This window comes from Mirounga angustirostris, unplaced genomic scaffold (assembly GCF_029215605.1).
Source record: "Mirounga angustirostris isolate CCGP_5_RB_7025 unplaced genomic scaffold, mMirAng1.0.hap1 SCAF_10, whole genome shotgun sequence".
Taxonomy (NCBI): Eukaryota; Metazoa; Chordata; class Mammalia; order Carnivora; family Phocidae; genus Mirounga; species Mirounga angustirostris.
This window is the reverse complement of record NW_026991718.1, coordinates 5495513-5513119: the sequence shown is the minus strand read 5'-3', so window position 1 is coordinate 5513119 and position 17607 is coordinate 5495513. Positions and strand designations below refer to the sequence as shown.

Here is a 17607-nt window from a genome sequence, read left to right as displayed (position 1 = left end):
TCTTCACACATCATACCAGGGATTGATGTCTTCAGCATTTTAAGTATGAGAGAGAGAGAAAAAAAACTAAACCTGAATTTTAGAAAGATCATTCTGACAACCATACATAGAAAGCAGCTAGGACTGAAGGTAGAAATAAGAGTTATAACAGAAAACTTCAAATAATGAATATAGGGAATCATCCCTATCTATTTTCCAGAGAATGATGAATGTGATGTAAAAAAAAACAATGGAGGGAGAGTTACTATGTGTAAGGGATCCACCTATGACATATCTATCTATATAAAATACATTCATATATATAAACAGAAGATTCACCAGCACAGTCTCATGAGGTCATATGAGAAAACTTGCATTTAGACATACTGAGTAGACATAACATAGACCGGAACCTGGAAAGCTCCTGCTGACCTACCTTATCGGAGCAGTTGACTTTCGCACCGTTTCGCAGTAGAAGATGCACTATACCTGCATGGCCTCTCCCCGCTGCCCAGATGACTGGGTAAACACTGTACTGCTGGGAGGCAGGGAGGTGCGGAAGTAGGTAGAAAAGGAGGGGAGGAGGGAGAACGCAAGGGAGCGAGGGAAAGAAAAATGTTTTAGGTAGATACTTACAACACACATTTGCTAAGAAAAGTAAATAGTAAAGGGAGTAATACAAAGTAATATTTTAAAATACCAAGTTACGGATCATTCTCCACTTGAAAAAACATAATACTCATAAGACATAATCAGCTAATAAAATGCACTCAACCTTAAAGACATATATATTACGAACACATTTATTTTTACAGATTAATACATTTAATATGATTATCTAGCCAACAGGAAAGACTAATAAGAGAAATATGTAATATAATCCTTCCATTAACTTACATAACCCTTCTATTAACTTGAATAAGTTTCTCCTTTTTTAAGAAGCTTTACTGAGGTATAACTGACAAAATCGCAAGATATTTAAAGTGTACAACATGATTATCTGACATATGTATACAGTATAAAAGGATGTCCCCATCAGAAGGATAATCTCTCAATCAGCAGTCTGAGATCAAGTCTCAAACAGAGTAGTAACACATGTATTACCATGTAAAGAAATGTATAGAAAAATGGTATGGATATTTGGTAAACACCCTTTTTCTTTAAATAAGTTTAGATTAAGAATGCATACCCACAGAATACAGGCAAGATGACTTAGGGATTTCAAAATCTCCTTTTGAAATGTTATATGTTATAATTAACATTTAAGCTCTAAGAGTTGCCTTTTTGTTGATAAAAACTGAGAAATAAGCTTAGCCTGAGAAAAAAATTCTCGTTGTGATGACATCACATCTTGCATTATTATTTTTATTAACATCTAGATAATTTCTATTCAATCTGAAGTCTAAAATATAATCAGCCTTAAGTATTACCTAAAGAACTTACCACTCATATTACAGTGAAATTTTTGTGAACGCTTACCAAACCAGTGACACTTGGATTGGCACCATGAGAAAGAAGTAACTCTACCACTTCAGTACGGCCTTTATAACATGCCCACATAAGAGCTGTCCATCCTCCCTAAGGAAAAAAGGGTTGGGGGGACAGAAAACTTTTGGTCATCTCCAAGCACAAAATGCCATTAATGAAGTTCCTTCTTTGACTATTTCTACATAAAACCATTGTGTATGAAGGCACTACTATGTAGTTTTAAATCCCCAAGCTCCCCAGACAAATACACAATAGTATCTGAAATAAGTCAAATCTCTTAATTCCAAAATTACTCCAAATTTTGACTGTATCATGGAAACTAAAATAGAGAACATTCATGTTAGATTTTTCAAATTTCCAAGATTTATTTTGGCTATTTAAAAATTTTTTCTTCAAAATACTTTCTATGTCCCTAGATATTCTTGTATGAGTCTAGACTTTTTCTAGAGAGGCATTCCAGCAATCATACTCAACTCCTGCATTAAACACATCCTGTAAATCCCAGATCATTACAGCACCTCTTTTTAAAAATGAGAGGATACTGAGGCAGAGATCTGCAGATCACAATTTCCAGTGTGAATTCACCAAGTATGAATGAACAACATTATGACATTCTATTTTCTAAACTATAGGAGCAATTTTCTTTTTTATTTTAAGCAATTTTCTCTTCAGCTATAATGCAATTCAGTAAAAAAGACCAATGTAATCAAATTATACGAAGAAATAAATGTTTTGGTTTTTTTAAACCAGCATTTAAATCCACATTTGGTTCTGAGAATATAAATCACTTAATCCTTCTGAGTCTCTTTCATCATCACTAAAAAGGAGATTAAAAAATACTTGCCCTGATCTGAAAAAGGCACAGTTGTAGAAAGGGAAAACAGATCAGTGGTGGCCAGCGGCTGAGGAGTGGGTGGAGGAGATAATTATAAAGGAGCAGGTGGGTGTACTGTTGAGGTGATAGAACTGCTCTGTATAGGACATGGTGGTAGACATAAGACATTATGCACTTGTCAAAACTATACACCATAAGAGTGAATTTTACTGTATGCAAATGTTTTAAAAATCAACCAGAATATGGAAAGAAAAAATTCAATACAGACTGGGCCAAATGAATCTAACTATATTACAAATGAATCACAAAATCACATAACTACTTAGAAGCTAACCCTAGGTAACTTTGGAAAGCAATATTTTGACTGAATACTGTAATGTGAAAGAGAGAAAGAACTGTACACAAACACTGTACTTAGCAGGCAAATCTGTTTCTCTTGGAGTATTGATTAGAAATTCTGGAACTGCTTTATTTGTATACTAGGGTTGAACAAACAAGTAAATATATTGTGTAGATAACAGAGCCAGATTTGTCACCATCAGAGAAGAGTTACAACTTAGGGAAAGGGAAAAGGTTATTAACAAATTGGGTTGGCAGTTTCTTTAAAAAAAAAAATACAAACACACAAGTATAGAAATAGATGCATGTATATGCAAGAGTTAGTATACAGACATGTATTTTCTATGTCTATCCATTGAGAAGGACTACAAGTAGTGATACCCCAGTAACAATAAGCTCACCTAACACCTAAACCAAGATATTGGTTTCTCGATACCATTTTCCGATAAAAGAAACCATGGTTCCTTGGAAAACTGATTGAATCCAGGGCTGATAATCAGGAAAATAAGCCAGGAAAAATACAAGATAAACATGGGCCTGAAGTATATGATGCCAGAAAGTAAGGAAGTGCTTTAAAAAAAAAGATAGGGCATCTCAAAAGGGCACAGAAGCTCCCAATGGCCAAAGTTGGAACAACCTGAGCAGGAAAGTAAGTACAGAACTAAATTATAACCCAAAGAATAAAATAAATATTCATCAGACTATATATATTTATAGATATCTAACTACATACAAATACATAGAGAGAGACATGAAAAGCTTCCTTACAGAAGAATTCAAATTAATCAACGTATAGGGAATGAGGGAAGTAGAAAAATCACCATTATAACACCACAGTAGTAACTGCTGCATGCAAGATACATTGGTAGATGTTAAGATAAATGAGTGAAAGTTTAATCAAAAGCGGGACATTTGTATAGTTTCAAAGTATCTTCTCCAAAATACTTAGTAATTACAAAGGGGGAAACAGTAATCTTACAGTGAATAAATCTGGCAGACAATACCAAGAGATCAAAGTTAACATCACCAGTGACGGGTTTGCTATCATGTACCTAGATGTGGTGTGCTGAGAAGAGACTACCATCTCTGTGCTATCCTTCCCAACAAAGCACAATCTCAATCTAATCATGAGAAACATCAATCTAAATTGAGAGACATCCTAAAAATGCCAGAGGAGGGGCGCCTGGGTGGGTTAAGCCTCTGCCACAGGCTCAGGTCATGATCTCAGGGTCCTGGGATCAAACCATGAGTCAGGCTCCCTGCTCAGTGGGGAGTCTGCTTCTCCTTCTCCTTCTGCCCCTCCCCCTGCTCTCATGCACTCATTCTCTCTCTAATAAATAAAATCTTTAAAAAACTAAAATAAAAAAATAAAAAAATAAAAAACAAAAATGCCAGAGGAGCAATCTTCAAAAGGTCAAGGTCATACTCTGGTTTCTCTTCAGATCGCATAAATCTTTCGCCTTTTACAAAAGGTCAAGGTCATGAAAGACAAGGAAAGGCTGACAATTTATTTAGGTCAAATTATAGAGCTTAGCATTTAGTCAAATCTTAAATACACCAACATTTTAATCTTTAAAATGCCTGCCCAGAATTGTTTTAATATCATGTTCTCTTTTTAATTTGTATAATGTCACCCTACACAAGAATTTAGGAGAAAACTACGCCCGAATTTGCAAAATGAAAAGGTTAGAAGTGAATACCATTAGTTTAGCGCCCACAAAGGTCCCCTTAAGAAGAAAATCCTTACATTAAAAAAAAAAAAAAAAAAAAAAAAAATCCTCACTAGACTTTGAGATGTTATATCCTGGCTCTTACTGAACCCAAAGACAAACCCTGGCGGGCACTCTCCTCCCCTACACAAGTCCCAGGGACTCTGCCTTCCCTCACAGCTCAGCAGTTACTACCACCACCCAGTCCGTTGAGGTTAGGGTCCCTCAACACTAACTATTCAGGGAGACACAGCCCTCAGTTTCCCCAATTGTGGTGTTTTAAAGCCAAACGTTAAGACCCTGTAAATATGTTAAAAGATGCTGTGGTAATTACTTACGGGAAATAAAGAAACATATGGAAAACTAAAAAAGCTTAAGATCATTTTGTACAAATCTTCCTAAGTCTGACACATTCATAATGTGTCCTTTATAGTTCCTAACTCCCTATTAATATATGTGGAAGAGCAATAGAGGAGAAAACCTTTGTAGTAAGGCAGACCTGGGTTCAAAACTCAGCCTGACTGCTTTGGGCAAAGGGCACTTCCTCCAGTTTCAATTTCCTGAACTATATACATTGAGAACAAAATGCATCCCTAGCCCAGAGGATTGTTCTGAGAAGTCAACTAAGCATAGAGAGGCTAAAGCACATAAAGAGACCAGGCATAGAATAGGTACCTAATATTAATTCATCTGATTAACTGGTTTGGTGCCTTTAATAACCTCCACACATTTCCTTTCTACTTTATATCCCGGTAAGATGAGAACACCACATTTTACTCTCGCCTGCCATACCAACCCATCCTCTGCCTAGGTTACTGAGTACATCATCATCTTCTCTCCCTAAACTTTTAGAGCAATATACTTTAACTTCTTTTCAGAAATAAGTAGAATATAAATAGTTCTGTATCTTCCTATAAAAATAAGTATGCCACCTACTTCATTAAGTTTGAGAATACATTTAAGATTATAGAGGTAAACATACTGTGTAAATTATAATTATAATATAATAGTAAGTACAAGATGGTAGAATGCTGCAGTTTCTTAAAAACTCAGACTGCCTGCACTTCATTATCAGCAAAGTAGTACATGTTTTACACGTCAAGGCAGATCAATTCCTTCCTCTCTTCCACTGTTAAAATTAACTTTGGAAAAGGCTGAATATTTCACAGAATAAATAAGCTAGAAATGATCTCTTTCTTCATCTTTATGTCTTAAGCAGATGCCAGGAGCAAATAAGAGCTAAGATAATTAAGGGTCATATTTTGTTAAACTTGTAATGTGTATAGACTAGTAATGTGCTCATGCCTGAACACAATTAACATTTTTTAAATAAATTTATAAATATTATTCTGATAATTATAACTTTAAACAACTGAAAATATTTTTAAAACTATACTGTCCCTCCTAAAGTTCCTCTTCAAGGAAACCATTCTCTCATATAAGTTTTAAAGCATTGATATACTGAAAGTTAATGAGTTGTTTTTAGTTAATATTTCAGAATTTTAAACTCTGAAATAAACTGAAAATGATGACTAAGAATATTCTAAAACGGTCATTATATCCCCTGGGTTTTCACACATTCTTGAGAGCTGTTTCAATGCCCAGCCCCAAATCCTAAAAGATTATAATATAACCCCCCCACACAAAAATACAATGTTCCAGACATACCTATTACTGTTAGTAAGATTCCAGCTAATTAAACAACATATCATAACCAACGTACATACCATATCACGGTGCTCCAAGTTGACCCCACATTTAAGCAGTTCTTCCACAATGTGCACGTGCCCTTCTTTTGATGCTGATATAAGCGCTGTCCAGTTATCCTTGAACACACAGTCACCAATGTTATCATTTCAAAACCAAAAATAACAATCCAAAGTGAGGAAAAATAAATTTGAGTTTACATACCAAATGATCATACCAAACTGACATGATTTGACCCACTGTGAACTACTCTAAAATAACACTGCAGCATGAGCTCTGTTAAGAACATATCTGTGCATGAGGCAGTGGTGCCGAAATGCTTTCACAATTGCTTGGTCAGTCTTTTCACTGGACGCCTAATCATATACTGTGTTTTTTTAAAAAAAGAAGACTATCAAAACCTTAAAGCTAATCCTGTGGCTGGCAACCATTACAATAAATTGAAATTACAGAGCCTGTCATCAGATTTAAGAGCACATTCATAGGCTATTAAACTAAGGCAATCCCATATGATAAATTTAGAAACTACGTGATAAAGAAAAAACTACTGTCCTTTATTTTTAAATAAAGGCTACAAGTATCCAAGTATATGTGCTTCTATTCAGCCAGTGCCATCTATATACAAAAAACATGAAGAGCTGAGACCTTTCATTTAAAGTAAAAATTTCTCTCCTGCATCACGCCTTTAAAAAACTGACTTAGCATATTATTAGTCAAAGTTAAGATAGATCTGAAAGAACAATTGTAATCTACTAATTTTGAATCACTTCTTAAAAACAAAGAGCAAAGTTAAGGAAAAGAAAAAGACAAAAAATAAGTAGATTATTTTAATATATACCAAATCTTCCAGATTGCAATTAGCTCCATTCTTAATTAACTCTTTCACTATTTCCAGACTGCCTTGCTCAGCGGCTATCATCAATGGGGTCTGGCCACACTAGGGAATATAAAAGACACACAGGGCTTTATGAAATGCCACAGTTAAATATACCACAGTCATGTTTTCACAACGGTATGTTAAACATTGTTTACAGAATTTCTTAAATTTAGAAACACGTTTGAAATCTTAAGTTTTCAGTTTGCTAATAATATAGAAGTCAAAGAGAAAAAGAAAAAAAATTTTTAAAGATTTTATTTATTTGTCAGAAAGAGAGAGAGGGAGAGAGAGCACAAGCAGGGGAAGCAGCAGGCAGAGGGAGAAGAAGGCTCCCTGCTGAACAAGGAGCCTGATGTGGTACCCAATCCCAGAACCCCCGGATCATGACCTGAGCCGAAGGCAGACACTCAACTGACTGAGCCACCCAGGCGTCCCTGAAACATTTTTTTACTACAGCATTATTAGTCTGGTTTTGGCACTATAATTTCATTCAAAATAAGTAAACATGAATACTAGGCTCTGAAAAGTAATTCCCACAACATATATAAAAATCTTAGCATATCTATAATACATTATATGTTAAGAAAAAAAAGAAGAAGAAGATAGCAGGAAGGGAAGAATGAAGGGGGGGAAATCGGAGGGGGAGACAAATCATGAGACACTATGGACTCTGAGAAACAAACTGAGGGTTTTAGAGGGGAGGCAGGTGGGAGGATGGGTTAGCCTGGTGATGGGTATTAAAGAGGGCACGTACTGCATGGAGCACTGGGTGTTAGACGCAAACAATGAATCATGGAACACTACATCAAAAACTAATGATGTAATGTATGGTGATTAATAACATAATAAAAAAAAATTTTTTTTAAAAGGTGCATATTGCCTAAAATTAGTGATCCATCCATAAGCTTCCGTTCTGACTAGTGGATCACAACTGCATTCTGGGTTGTCAGAATATGGATGTACCAGTTTATTTGTCCATTCATTTATTGAAAAGCATTTTGTTAGCTTCTGGTGTCTGGTTGTAAATAAAGCTGCATAAACATTCAAAAAAAATAACAAAATTTTCTAACTATACCAGATAAAATATAATATAGAACATGATTTTAACTGTATATATAAGATGTTCATCAGGACAAGAGGGAGGAAAGTAAAACAATAAATAAAAACAATATAGGTACTATATATAATATATATAGTTTTTTAACTAACTTAACTCATTAAACTTAACTCATTAAACTAAAGCTTCTTATAATTACACACTTGCCCAGCCTACGTGCCTAGAATGAGCCACAGTAGTAAGAGACAGTACTTCCTGAGCTCTGAGACAGTGCAGCAGGACCCGGGCAGCCAGGTCTGGCATGGGTTCCCTCCAGCAGCAAGACTCATCTACCCCAAGTACGATAATACACACATGGTCATCTTCTGTAAGTGCCATGGTATGAAACAGATGAGCAGCACTGGGCTAACAGTGATAGTACTAAAGATTTACTAAGGTATATGAGAAAAAATTTACACCAAAAATTAAGTTCAATTAGACAAATTTTTTTTAAGCATCTACTTATTATGTGTATATCAGTGTGGTGGAAAATATCTGTGATTTTTTAAAATGCTAATATGACATAGTTTCTCTGCCTAAAATCCTCAGTGGTTTTCTATTGCTCTTTTGGATCAGAACCAAAATACTTACAGTGGCCATGGCAGGACTACCTCAAAACTTACTCCATGCCATTTCCTCCTCACCAACATACCCTTAAGCTCTTTCCCATCTCTGGACACTCACACAAAGTTTTCCCTCTGTCCCACCCAATTAACTGCCACCCATCCTTCAGTTCTTGGGTCAAACATCAACCCTTCAAAGAAGCCTAACTAACCCCCTCTAATCTTCCTTTAACTATACTAATCCTTGTTTGTAATTACTTATATTTGTGTGATTAACAACTGATTATTGTTCATTTCTCCTAAAGGATCTAAACTCCATGAGGGTGAGAAGCATGTCTGTTTTTTTTTTTAATTTAGTACTGTTTTCCCCAAAAAAGAGAGGCAAACCAAGAAAAAGACTCTTAAATATAGAGAACAAACTGATGGTTAACAGAGGGGAGATGGGTGGGGGATGGGTTAAAAAGGTGACTGGGAGGGGCACCTGGGTGGCTCAGTCGTTAAGCGTCTGCCTTCGGCTCAGGTCATGATCCCAGGGTCCTGGGATCAAGCCCCGCATCGGGCTCTCTGCTCAGCGGGGAGCCTGCTTCTTCCTCTCCCACTCCCCCTGCTTGTGTTTCCTCTCTCTCTGTCAAATAAATAAATAAAATCTTTAAAAAAAAAAAAAAAAAGGTGACTGGGATCAAGGAGTACACTTGTCATGACGAGCACCAGGTATTATATGGAAGTGCTGAATCACTAAATTGTACATCTGAAAATAATATTACACTGTATGAAAAAAATAAACATAAGTGTAAATGCAAAAATAGTAATAATATAATAATAATAATACTGTATTGCCAGTGTGAAGGACAGTGACTGTCACACAGGTACTCAAATATTTGTTGAGTAAATGAGAGAGCAAAGGCTCAAAGAATTAAAAAAATCTGTCAGTGGCAACACATAAAAAAGCAAATAATTATAATAACTGACAAAGTACAACAGATGCTTTTATAAGAATAATACAAGTAAAGAGTTAAACACAAATACTCATTTAAACAAAGTACAAAAGTAAATCACATTAAATAGAAACATTCTTATATAACAATGGATACTAAATTATACATCATTCAACCAGTCATTAGGGAATGAGGTATTATGCACAAATAGATTTTCCAGGTGAAAAAGTTCATCCTTTAAACATTAAATTTGATTATATATTTTATGATAACCATTATTTTAAAAAGCAATGCACACATTACTTACTACTTGTTAAACAGATTACCTTAAACATGTTTACAATTGAGTCATAACTACAGACATCAATTATTACACCAAGCTTGCCTCTGTCAGCTCTAACACCTCTTTGACAAACTTTCTATAGCATCCTTCTCCATTCTAATGAACTGAGATAAAAAGTGAGATAACAAAATCATTGGTATAATACATAAATTAAAGCCAATTAATCCGGAATCCATGGCCCTAAGGATATATGAATTTTACATCAGAGTTTTCAGATTAGTAATTCAAGAGACTCAGAAGTTTTCTGTTTACTTTCTGGGGTCACAGTCACATTTCAGATTGTTCACAGAGATAGGTGCTTCTAAAGTATGAGGGAAAAAATAACATAGATGTGCATAAATACCTATAACACAAATAAGAAAGATGGTATAAATTTGATTAACTAGAAACAAGCCAGATGAAAGACTTGAATAGTCATTAGTTTCTCTCGCAAAAACTATTATTTGTCTCTCCAGTACCCAGAGTGACAGGATTTTGTTTAGGCATAGCAATGTGCTCAGCTAAAAAAAATCCACATTGTTCAGCTTCACTTGCAGCTGGAAATAATCCCATGATACTGCTCTAGTTAAGTCTCCCAGGATAGCTCAGTAATTAGACTAGCTCAGCCGGCATCTGTTTTTCCTTCTTCTTGCCCCGTATGTGGACACAGTGCTGGAGTTGTAGCAAGATGGCTGATATGCAGTCACCAGCACTCAGTGAGGAGTGGAGAGATGGGAAGAAGGAGCCTGGGAAGATATCCTGAAGCCATCCTAACAACCTTGGAATGGTTCCTCCAGCTTGTCATCATGTGAGAAAAGTAAGACCTTACTTTGATTAAGACACTGTTTTAGGAGCTATTACATGCAATCCAAACTAATTCTCAACTGATACACCTTTTTTAGCTACACTAATCAAAAAGATAAATAATTTTCAAAAAAGGTTACCATGAAGTTGTATTAAATTTTCAAAGATAGAAGAAAAGTTACCTTATAAGCTAGGCCTTATAACAAAACATTTATTTATTCTATTAGTTCTTGCTTAACCAATCTTATAACTACACTTCTAGAGACAGAGTAACTTAGAAACAGCCATGACAACTTTATTTTTCTGCTTCAAAATGAATCACTAAAGGCCCCTTCCATACCTAATCCCACACATCCCAGTAAACCCCAAGTCCATTGCTTCCCAAAATACACAGAATGACATACTTCACGTAACCCTACTCCACTTGTAATAACCTCAAGCCAAAACACATTAGAACAAACACTGCACCAACTGAAGTTTCCCCAACAGGTCCCATACTTATCTCAGCTTCCCAGAAGACTACAATGCAAAAATATTTCCTATTCAGCATCTCTTTGCTCTTCCCAATTCCTAGGTAGTCCTACTTCTATTTATTTAGATGTACTAGACCTCAATAACCACTGCCCTTTAAAGCAAACCTTTGGAGAATGTATACTTCTTCCAATAATGTTAGTGAAATTAAAACATTTTTAAATTTCCCTTTGAAATGTCCCTCAGAGCCTTTTTCTAAGCACATAACAAAATGCACCCCTTGAATTTAGATTCCCACTTCAGCACTATAATCTTGTACCAAGAAGAGCTGAGAGTAACTTTCTGTTCTTTTCTAAAAGGGAAGGGAAGGGGAAGGGGAAGGGAAAGGGAAAGGAAAAAGAAAAAGAAAGTCTTCACTTCTCTACAAAGGGCAAAGATCTGCCATTATTGAGAATATTCACAGGCCACGAGCTACCTAGTTTACAAATAAAGCAGACAGAAAAGAAGACAAGAAATTAGCATTTACTGATGACAGCCAATTGTATGCTAAACACAGTATGGCAATTTTCCCCACATTATTTTATTTTGTTTTATTGATGTAATCTTTAAGAGACCTTTTCAAAACTGATAAACAAAACACATTAACATAAAGTAATTAAACACTTTAAAGGGCAAGAAAGAAGAGAAGAAAATCCACACAACTTTACAGAATTCTATAAAGTTTAAATTTTATCAGAAGCTGTAAGCAAAATGCCAAAAAAGGCCTTGAGAAAGCTACTTTCTCTCCAACCCTCACATTGAGCCATAATTGAAAAATCCAGGTTGTTTCAAATCATTATTTTAAAACTCCAATTTCAACTGATGCAATACTAAACTAGATATAATTACCATTAATATCTGGGGTGCCTGGGTGGCTCATGTGGTTAAGCAGCTGACTCATGATTTCGCCTCAGGTCATGATCTCAGGGTTGTGAGATCGAGCCCCTCATCGGGCTCCACACTCAGTGCGGCATCTACTTGAGATTATCCCTCTCCCTCTCCCTCTTCACCTCCCTCCAAATGTGTGCTCTCTAAATAAATAAATTAATACTAAAAATTTAAAAATAAATACCATTAATATCAGTTAAATGCTACCTCATGCATGATGATCTAGTGAAGCTCTATACCAAATATACTTCATTCTTTATGGGAATAAGATTAATATACGTTTGTGCTTATTGATGTGCTATATTTCTCCTAAGTGAAGCTATTTTCTCAGTATTCCCATAGAAAATGTCTATGAAGTAAAATTTAATCTTTTTAAAATATCATTTTATTATTCCAAATATGCTAATATATGCTAATAAAATGACTACTTTTGTAAATAACTCTTTATAACAATGAACAATCTCCAATTACAAATTTTCTCTCTTATCTATTTAAAACAATTATTGACAACACATAATCACAGAAGAGTTACCTAACCAAAACATATTGTGTTCAATATAGAAACACTGAAAACATCGGCATATCATTAGATGAACTTATTCTGAAAACTCAAAGAATGGCAATTGAGCATAAACAGATTATAGCTTGAAATAAAACAGAACAGAGTTCAAATTTGGGTTCTAGCATTAATATCTGGGATAAGAAACTAAGGGATTAAGCCATTTACCTGTAAATCAAGATAAATAAAAGCATTATTCTTTAAAGAGTTGCTATGCAAATTAAATGAGCTGATTCAATAAAATCATTAACTATCATAAGGTTATTGCAATGACAAAATAACAAAATTTTATGTTAAGATTTCCTTACAACAATTAACATTTAATGAAATTAGGTACCTTACGTCAAAAATAATAATCATAATCATAAAGTAGTAATTGCTGATTCCACAACTTTAAAAACATTTACAATATTTGCATATTCATGTTCATAGCAGCACTATTCACAACAGACAAGAGGAAGAAAAAAGCCCAACTGTCCATCAACAGATAAATGCATAAGCAAAATTCAATGGAATAGTATTTAGCTTTAAAAAAGAAAGAAATCGGAGCACCTGGGTGGCTCAGTCGGTTAAGCATCTACCTTCAGCTCAGGTCATGATCCCAGGGTCCTGGGGTAAAACCCCGCATCAGGCTCCCTGCTCAGTGGAGAGTCTGCTTCTCCCTCTGCCTCTGCCCTTCCCCACTGCTCATTCGTTCGTTCTCTCTCTCTCAAATAAATAAAATAAAATCTTTAAATAAAATAAAAAGGAAAGAAATCTTGTCACATGCTACAACATGATTGAACCTTAAGGATATTATGCTAAGTGAAATCAGCCATCACAAAGACAAATACTGTAAGATTCCACTTATATGAGGTACTGAGAGTAGTCAAATTCATAGAAACAGAAAGTAGAAGAATAGTTACCAGGAGCTGGAGAGAGAAAGAAATAGGGAGTTGCTGTTTTACAGGTATGAAGTTTTAGATTTGAAAAGTTCTGGAGATATTTCACAACATTATGAATTAGTCACACAAGTGAACACAAATGAAATGGTTCAGATGATAAATTTTATATTTTGTCCCCATAACAAAAAAAATGAAACTCTTTACGTGTCTACACACACAGATACATACATGTACACACATACAGACATACATATACATGTATCACTCCTCATTCACCTTATCCACTGGCAAAAAAATTATACTACATTGAAAATACAGTTTTAAGAAAGTTTTGTTTTTTTCTTAAGTTTATTTATTTCTTTATTTTTAAGTAATCTCTACACACAATGTGGGGCTCGAACTCACAATCAGAAGACCATGGTCACATGCTCTTCAAGCTGAGCCAGTCAGGCTCAGCTTAAGTTTTATTTTTCTTAAATTTTATAAATAAATACAAACTTTGGCACTTAAATAATTCATACTAAAAGTTTTTTAATCCCTAAAATGCTGTACTGTGGTGCTTCATGATGAAATAAAATCAATAGTTTACTTATTTGTATTGTTGAACAGAAATATCTAATAGAAGTTAATGAAAATGGTAAATATATGGGGGCCCCTGGGTGGCTCAGTCATTAAGAGTCTGCCTTCAGGTCAGGTCAGGGTCCTGGGATCGAGTCCCACATCGGGCTCCCTGCTCGGCGGGAAGCCTGCTTCTCCCTCTCCCATTCCCCCTGCTTGTGTTCCTGCTCTCACTATCTCTTTCTCTGTCAAATAAATAAATAAAATCTTTTTTAAAAAATGGTAAATATATACTTCCCTATCTTATTAAACAAAACCCACAACCTATTTAACTGTCTCTTAAAGATGCAGCCTGTTTAGGGGAAGAATGAAGGCGGGGAAATCGGAAGGGGAGACGAACCATGAGAGACGATGGACTCTGAAAAACAAACTGAGGGTTCTAGAGGGGAGGGGGGTGGGAGGATGGGTTAGCCTGGTGATGGGTATTAAAGAGGGCACGTACTGCATGGAGCACTGGGTGTTAGACGCAAACAATGAATCATGGAACACTATATCAAAAACTAATGATGTAATGTATGGTGATTAACATAACAATGAAAAATTTTTTAAAAAAAGATGCAGTCTGTTTAAAATCCCTAAGTGTGTGGAATGAATAACTCAGAAAGAGAACTAAGTTTCCATTAAAGAAAATATTTTAAAAATTTTGTCTAGTTAATCTATTTCTAAGAAGACTGGGTCTAGAAGCTCTCTAAAACTTCCTAGAAACACTTCAGACTTTAGTCATCAAACTTCCCAAATACTGATTATTCCATCTAAAAAAAAAAGTCAATCATAAATCTAAACTCCATACTTAATCATGTATATGAGTTCAAATGTATTCCAAAAGTATGGAATCTGAAGTACTTTTAACAGTCTTACCAAGCCTAAGAACTTTACATTTCATACTCACCTGTATGCTTAGCACAATGCCTTGTACACAGTAGTTGGTAGTCAACAAATATTCATGTAAAGAATTTAATTTTAGAAACATGGTCTTAGGGGGTGTCTGGCTGGCTCAGTTAGTAGAGCATCCGACTCTTGATCCCAGGGTCGTGAGTTCAAGCCCCACACTGGGCGTGAAAAAAAGAAAAAGAAAGGAAACTTGGTCTTACCTCATTTCTCTCATCTACATCTTTGCATTTTTCAAGAAGAGCTTTCAGGGCAGGAATGTTTTCTTCCTCTACATAATTTATTACACTCTGTGATATCAGAACTGACATCTTCACAGAAAGCTGTAGTTATCTTTATTCCAATACCTGTTAAAAGCAGATTAAATAACACATAATTTGTGATTAGAAAAAAAATAATTTACTACTAACTATATTATCCTTTTTAACCTTACACTTGTACAAACACACCTCCACTGGCAGGAGTAAAAACAAGGCCCCATAGTTCAGCTGTCAAAATGCCCACCCCTCCCTTCCCATGACTCACACACCTCTCAATCTTAACTCATCCAAATCCCAGATGCATCCCCCAAGCCATCCTCATCACCACCCCTAAACAGAAGAAAGTGCTCCACTGTTCCTTCATCTCCGTAAATGGCAGCTCCAGCTCCATTCTTCCATGGAATTATCTATGACTTACCTCGTCCTCGACACTCTACATTCAATCCATTAGAGAATCCTTTTGGCTTCACCTATAAAACATATTTAACATCTAACTACTACTCACCACCTCCATCACAACCACCTTGGCCCAAGCCACTGTGAGTTCTCATCTAGATCCCAACTGCTCTTCCCCACAGTCTATCCTCCACAAGCCACCACAGTGATCTTCTGAAAACCTAAGTCTGACCAGAACTTCTTAAACCATAATACGCATCAGAATCACCTAGAGACCTTGTAAAACAGATGCCTGGGCCTTACCCTCAGAGATTCTGATTCAGTAGGTATGGGTACAGCCCAAGTCTGATTCTTTAATAAGCTCCCAGGAGATGCTACCACTTCAGCTGCTGCCTGAAGAAGCCCGCCTGGAGTAGCACTGAGTCAGATTCCATCCTTCCTTGCTCAAAGCCCTCCAATGGCGTCTCAAAGAATTCAAATCACATGTGTTACCTTGGTCTCGATGACTCTAACTGACCTCATCTCCTACCACTCCCCCTTACCCATTTCACGGCTTGAACATGCCAAGCGCTGTGCCACCCCAGGGATTCTGTCTACCTAAATCTCTTCCACCAGAAATGCACATGGCCCCCTCCCTCACTTCCTTCACTCACCTGATTAGGAAATTCTAACCTGACCCTGTGATGTAATATAGTAATAACCTCACACATCCTCCGTAGTGGCCCCCACACTCCCACCCCCCTGCTCTGCTTTATGTTATCTGTGGCACTTAACCACCATTGCAAATATATCATATTGTGTGTTTATTGTCCATCTACCACTACTAGAATGTAAATTCAAAAAAAGCAGGCATGTTGTTTTACCCAACTGGACATTGAAATGCAAATAAACAAATCTCAATGCATACCTTGCATAAAATACATATACTAAAATTGACATAAATATCTAAAAGCACAAAACTTTTGGAAGATAATATATACTATTTTGGATTAAGCAAAGATTTATTTGATATAACACGAAAAGCATGGTCCTCAAAAAAAGTAAAGTGATAAATCAGAGTTCACCAAAATTAAAAATTTTTGCTCTAAGAGAATAAAATTACTTGAGGCTGGTAACGTCTTTTTTCCTTCCATTTTCCCCCTTCTTGAGCAATGTCAATTACTGGTATCCCAAGTTTGTCCCCTCATTGTATTTTATAGCATATGACTTATTTCTCAAGTTTCACAGGTTCACAGATGGATAGGAATCATGCCTCAAGATGGACTCTACCCAGAGCCTCACTCATACCTGATTTAGATTTAGAACTTGAGAACTGATGAGATTCAAATGAGATTCTGAACTTTGAGTGAATGCTTTAATGAGCTGACACTTTGGAGGGCCTTGGGATAGGGTGATGTGTTTTGCACATGGGGTGGAAGTGTATCTCTGGGGACCAGAAGACAGAAACTATTCCACCATATGATTCCATTTATATGACATCCTGGAAAAGGAAAACTATATGGACAGAAAACAGATCAGAGGTTGTCAGTCTAAAGGAGGAGAATGAGGGGACTACATTAGGTGCAAGAGAATTGGGGAAGTTCTGGGACTGCTCTATATTCTGCTTGTGGTGGTATTTACATGATTATATGCATTTGTCAAAATTCAAAACTGGACAGTAAAAAAGGTAAATAATATTGATGTAAATTGTACCTCAATAATACCTATTTTTCAAAAATCCTCAAAAAAAAAGTTATGTTACTTGATCCAGTAACTTCACTCCTAGGTATCAATTCTAAAAACACAGGAAACATGGACAAAGATTTTAAATACAACACAATTTTATTCATAAGAACAAGAAACTTAGAGATAGGAGATAACGTAAGTTATGTTCACACAGTGGAATAATATACAGTCACCAAATGTTTCAAAAAATTATTATTGACCAAAAAAAATGCTTGTGATATATTG

At 35.7% G+C, this 17607-nt stretch overlaps 1 protein-coding gene across 9 annotated transcripts in view; it reads right to left on the bottom strand.

The window, feature by feature from the left end:
* The window catches only part of KIDINS220 (kinase D interacting substrate 220), a 102357-nt gene that overhangs the window by 80056 nt on the left and 4694 nt on the right, over positions 1 to 17607 (bottom strand). For 6 of the 9 annotated variants that reach the window (XM_045884050.3, XM_045884042.3, XM_045884044.3 and 3 more), the window contains exons 2-6: positions 15205 to 15348; positions 6896 to 6994; positions 6078 to 6176; positions 1459 to 1557; positions 416 to 517 (exon numbers count right to left, since the gene is read on the bottom strand). In XM_045884050.3, the coding sequence (XP_045740006.1) occupies positions 416 to 517; positions 1459 to 1557; positions 6078 to 6176; positions 6896 to 6994; positions 15205 to 15312 (507 nt within the window). In that variant the 5' untranslated portion in view covers positions 15313 to 15348. The remainder of the gene's footprint in view (positions 1 to 415; positions 518 to 1458; positions 1558 to 6077; positions 6177 to 6895; positions 6995 to 15204; positions 15349 to 17607) is intronic. The other 3 variants (XM_045884043.3, XM_045884047.3, XM_045884049.3) reach the window with 1 other exon arrangement.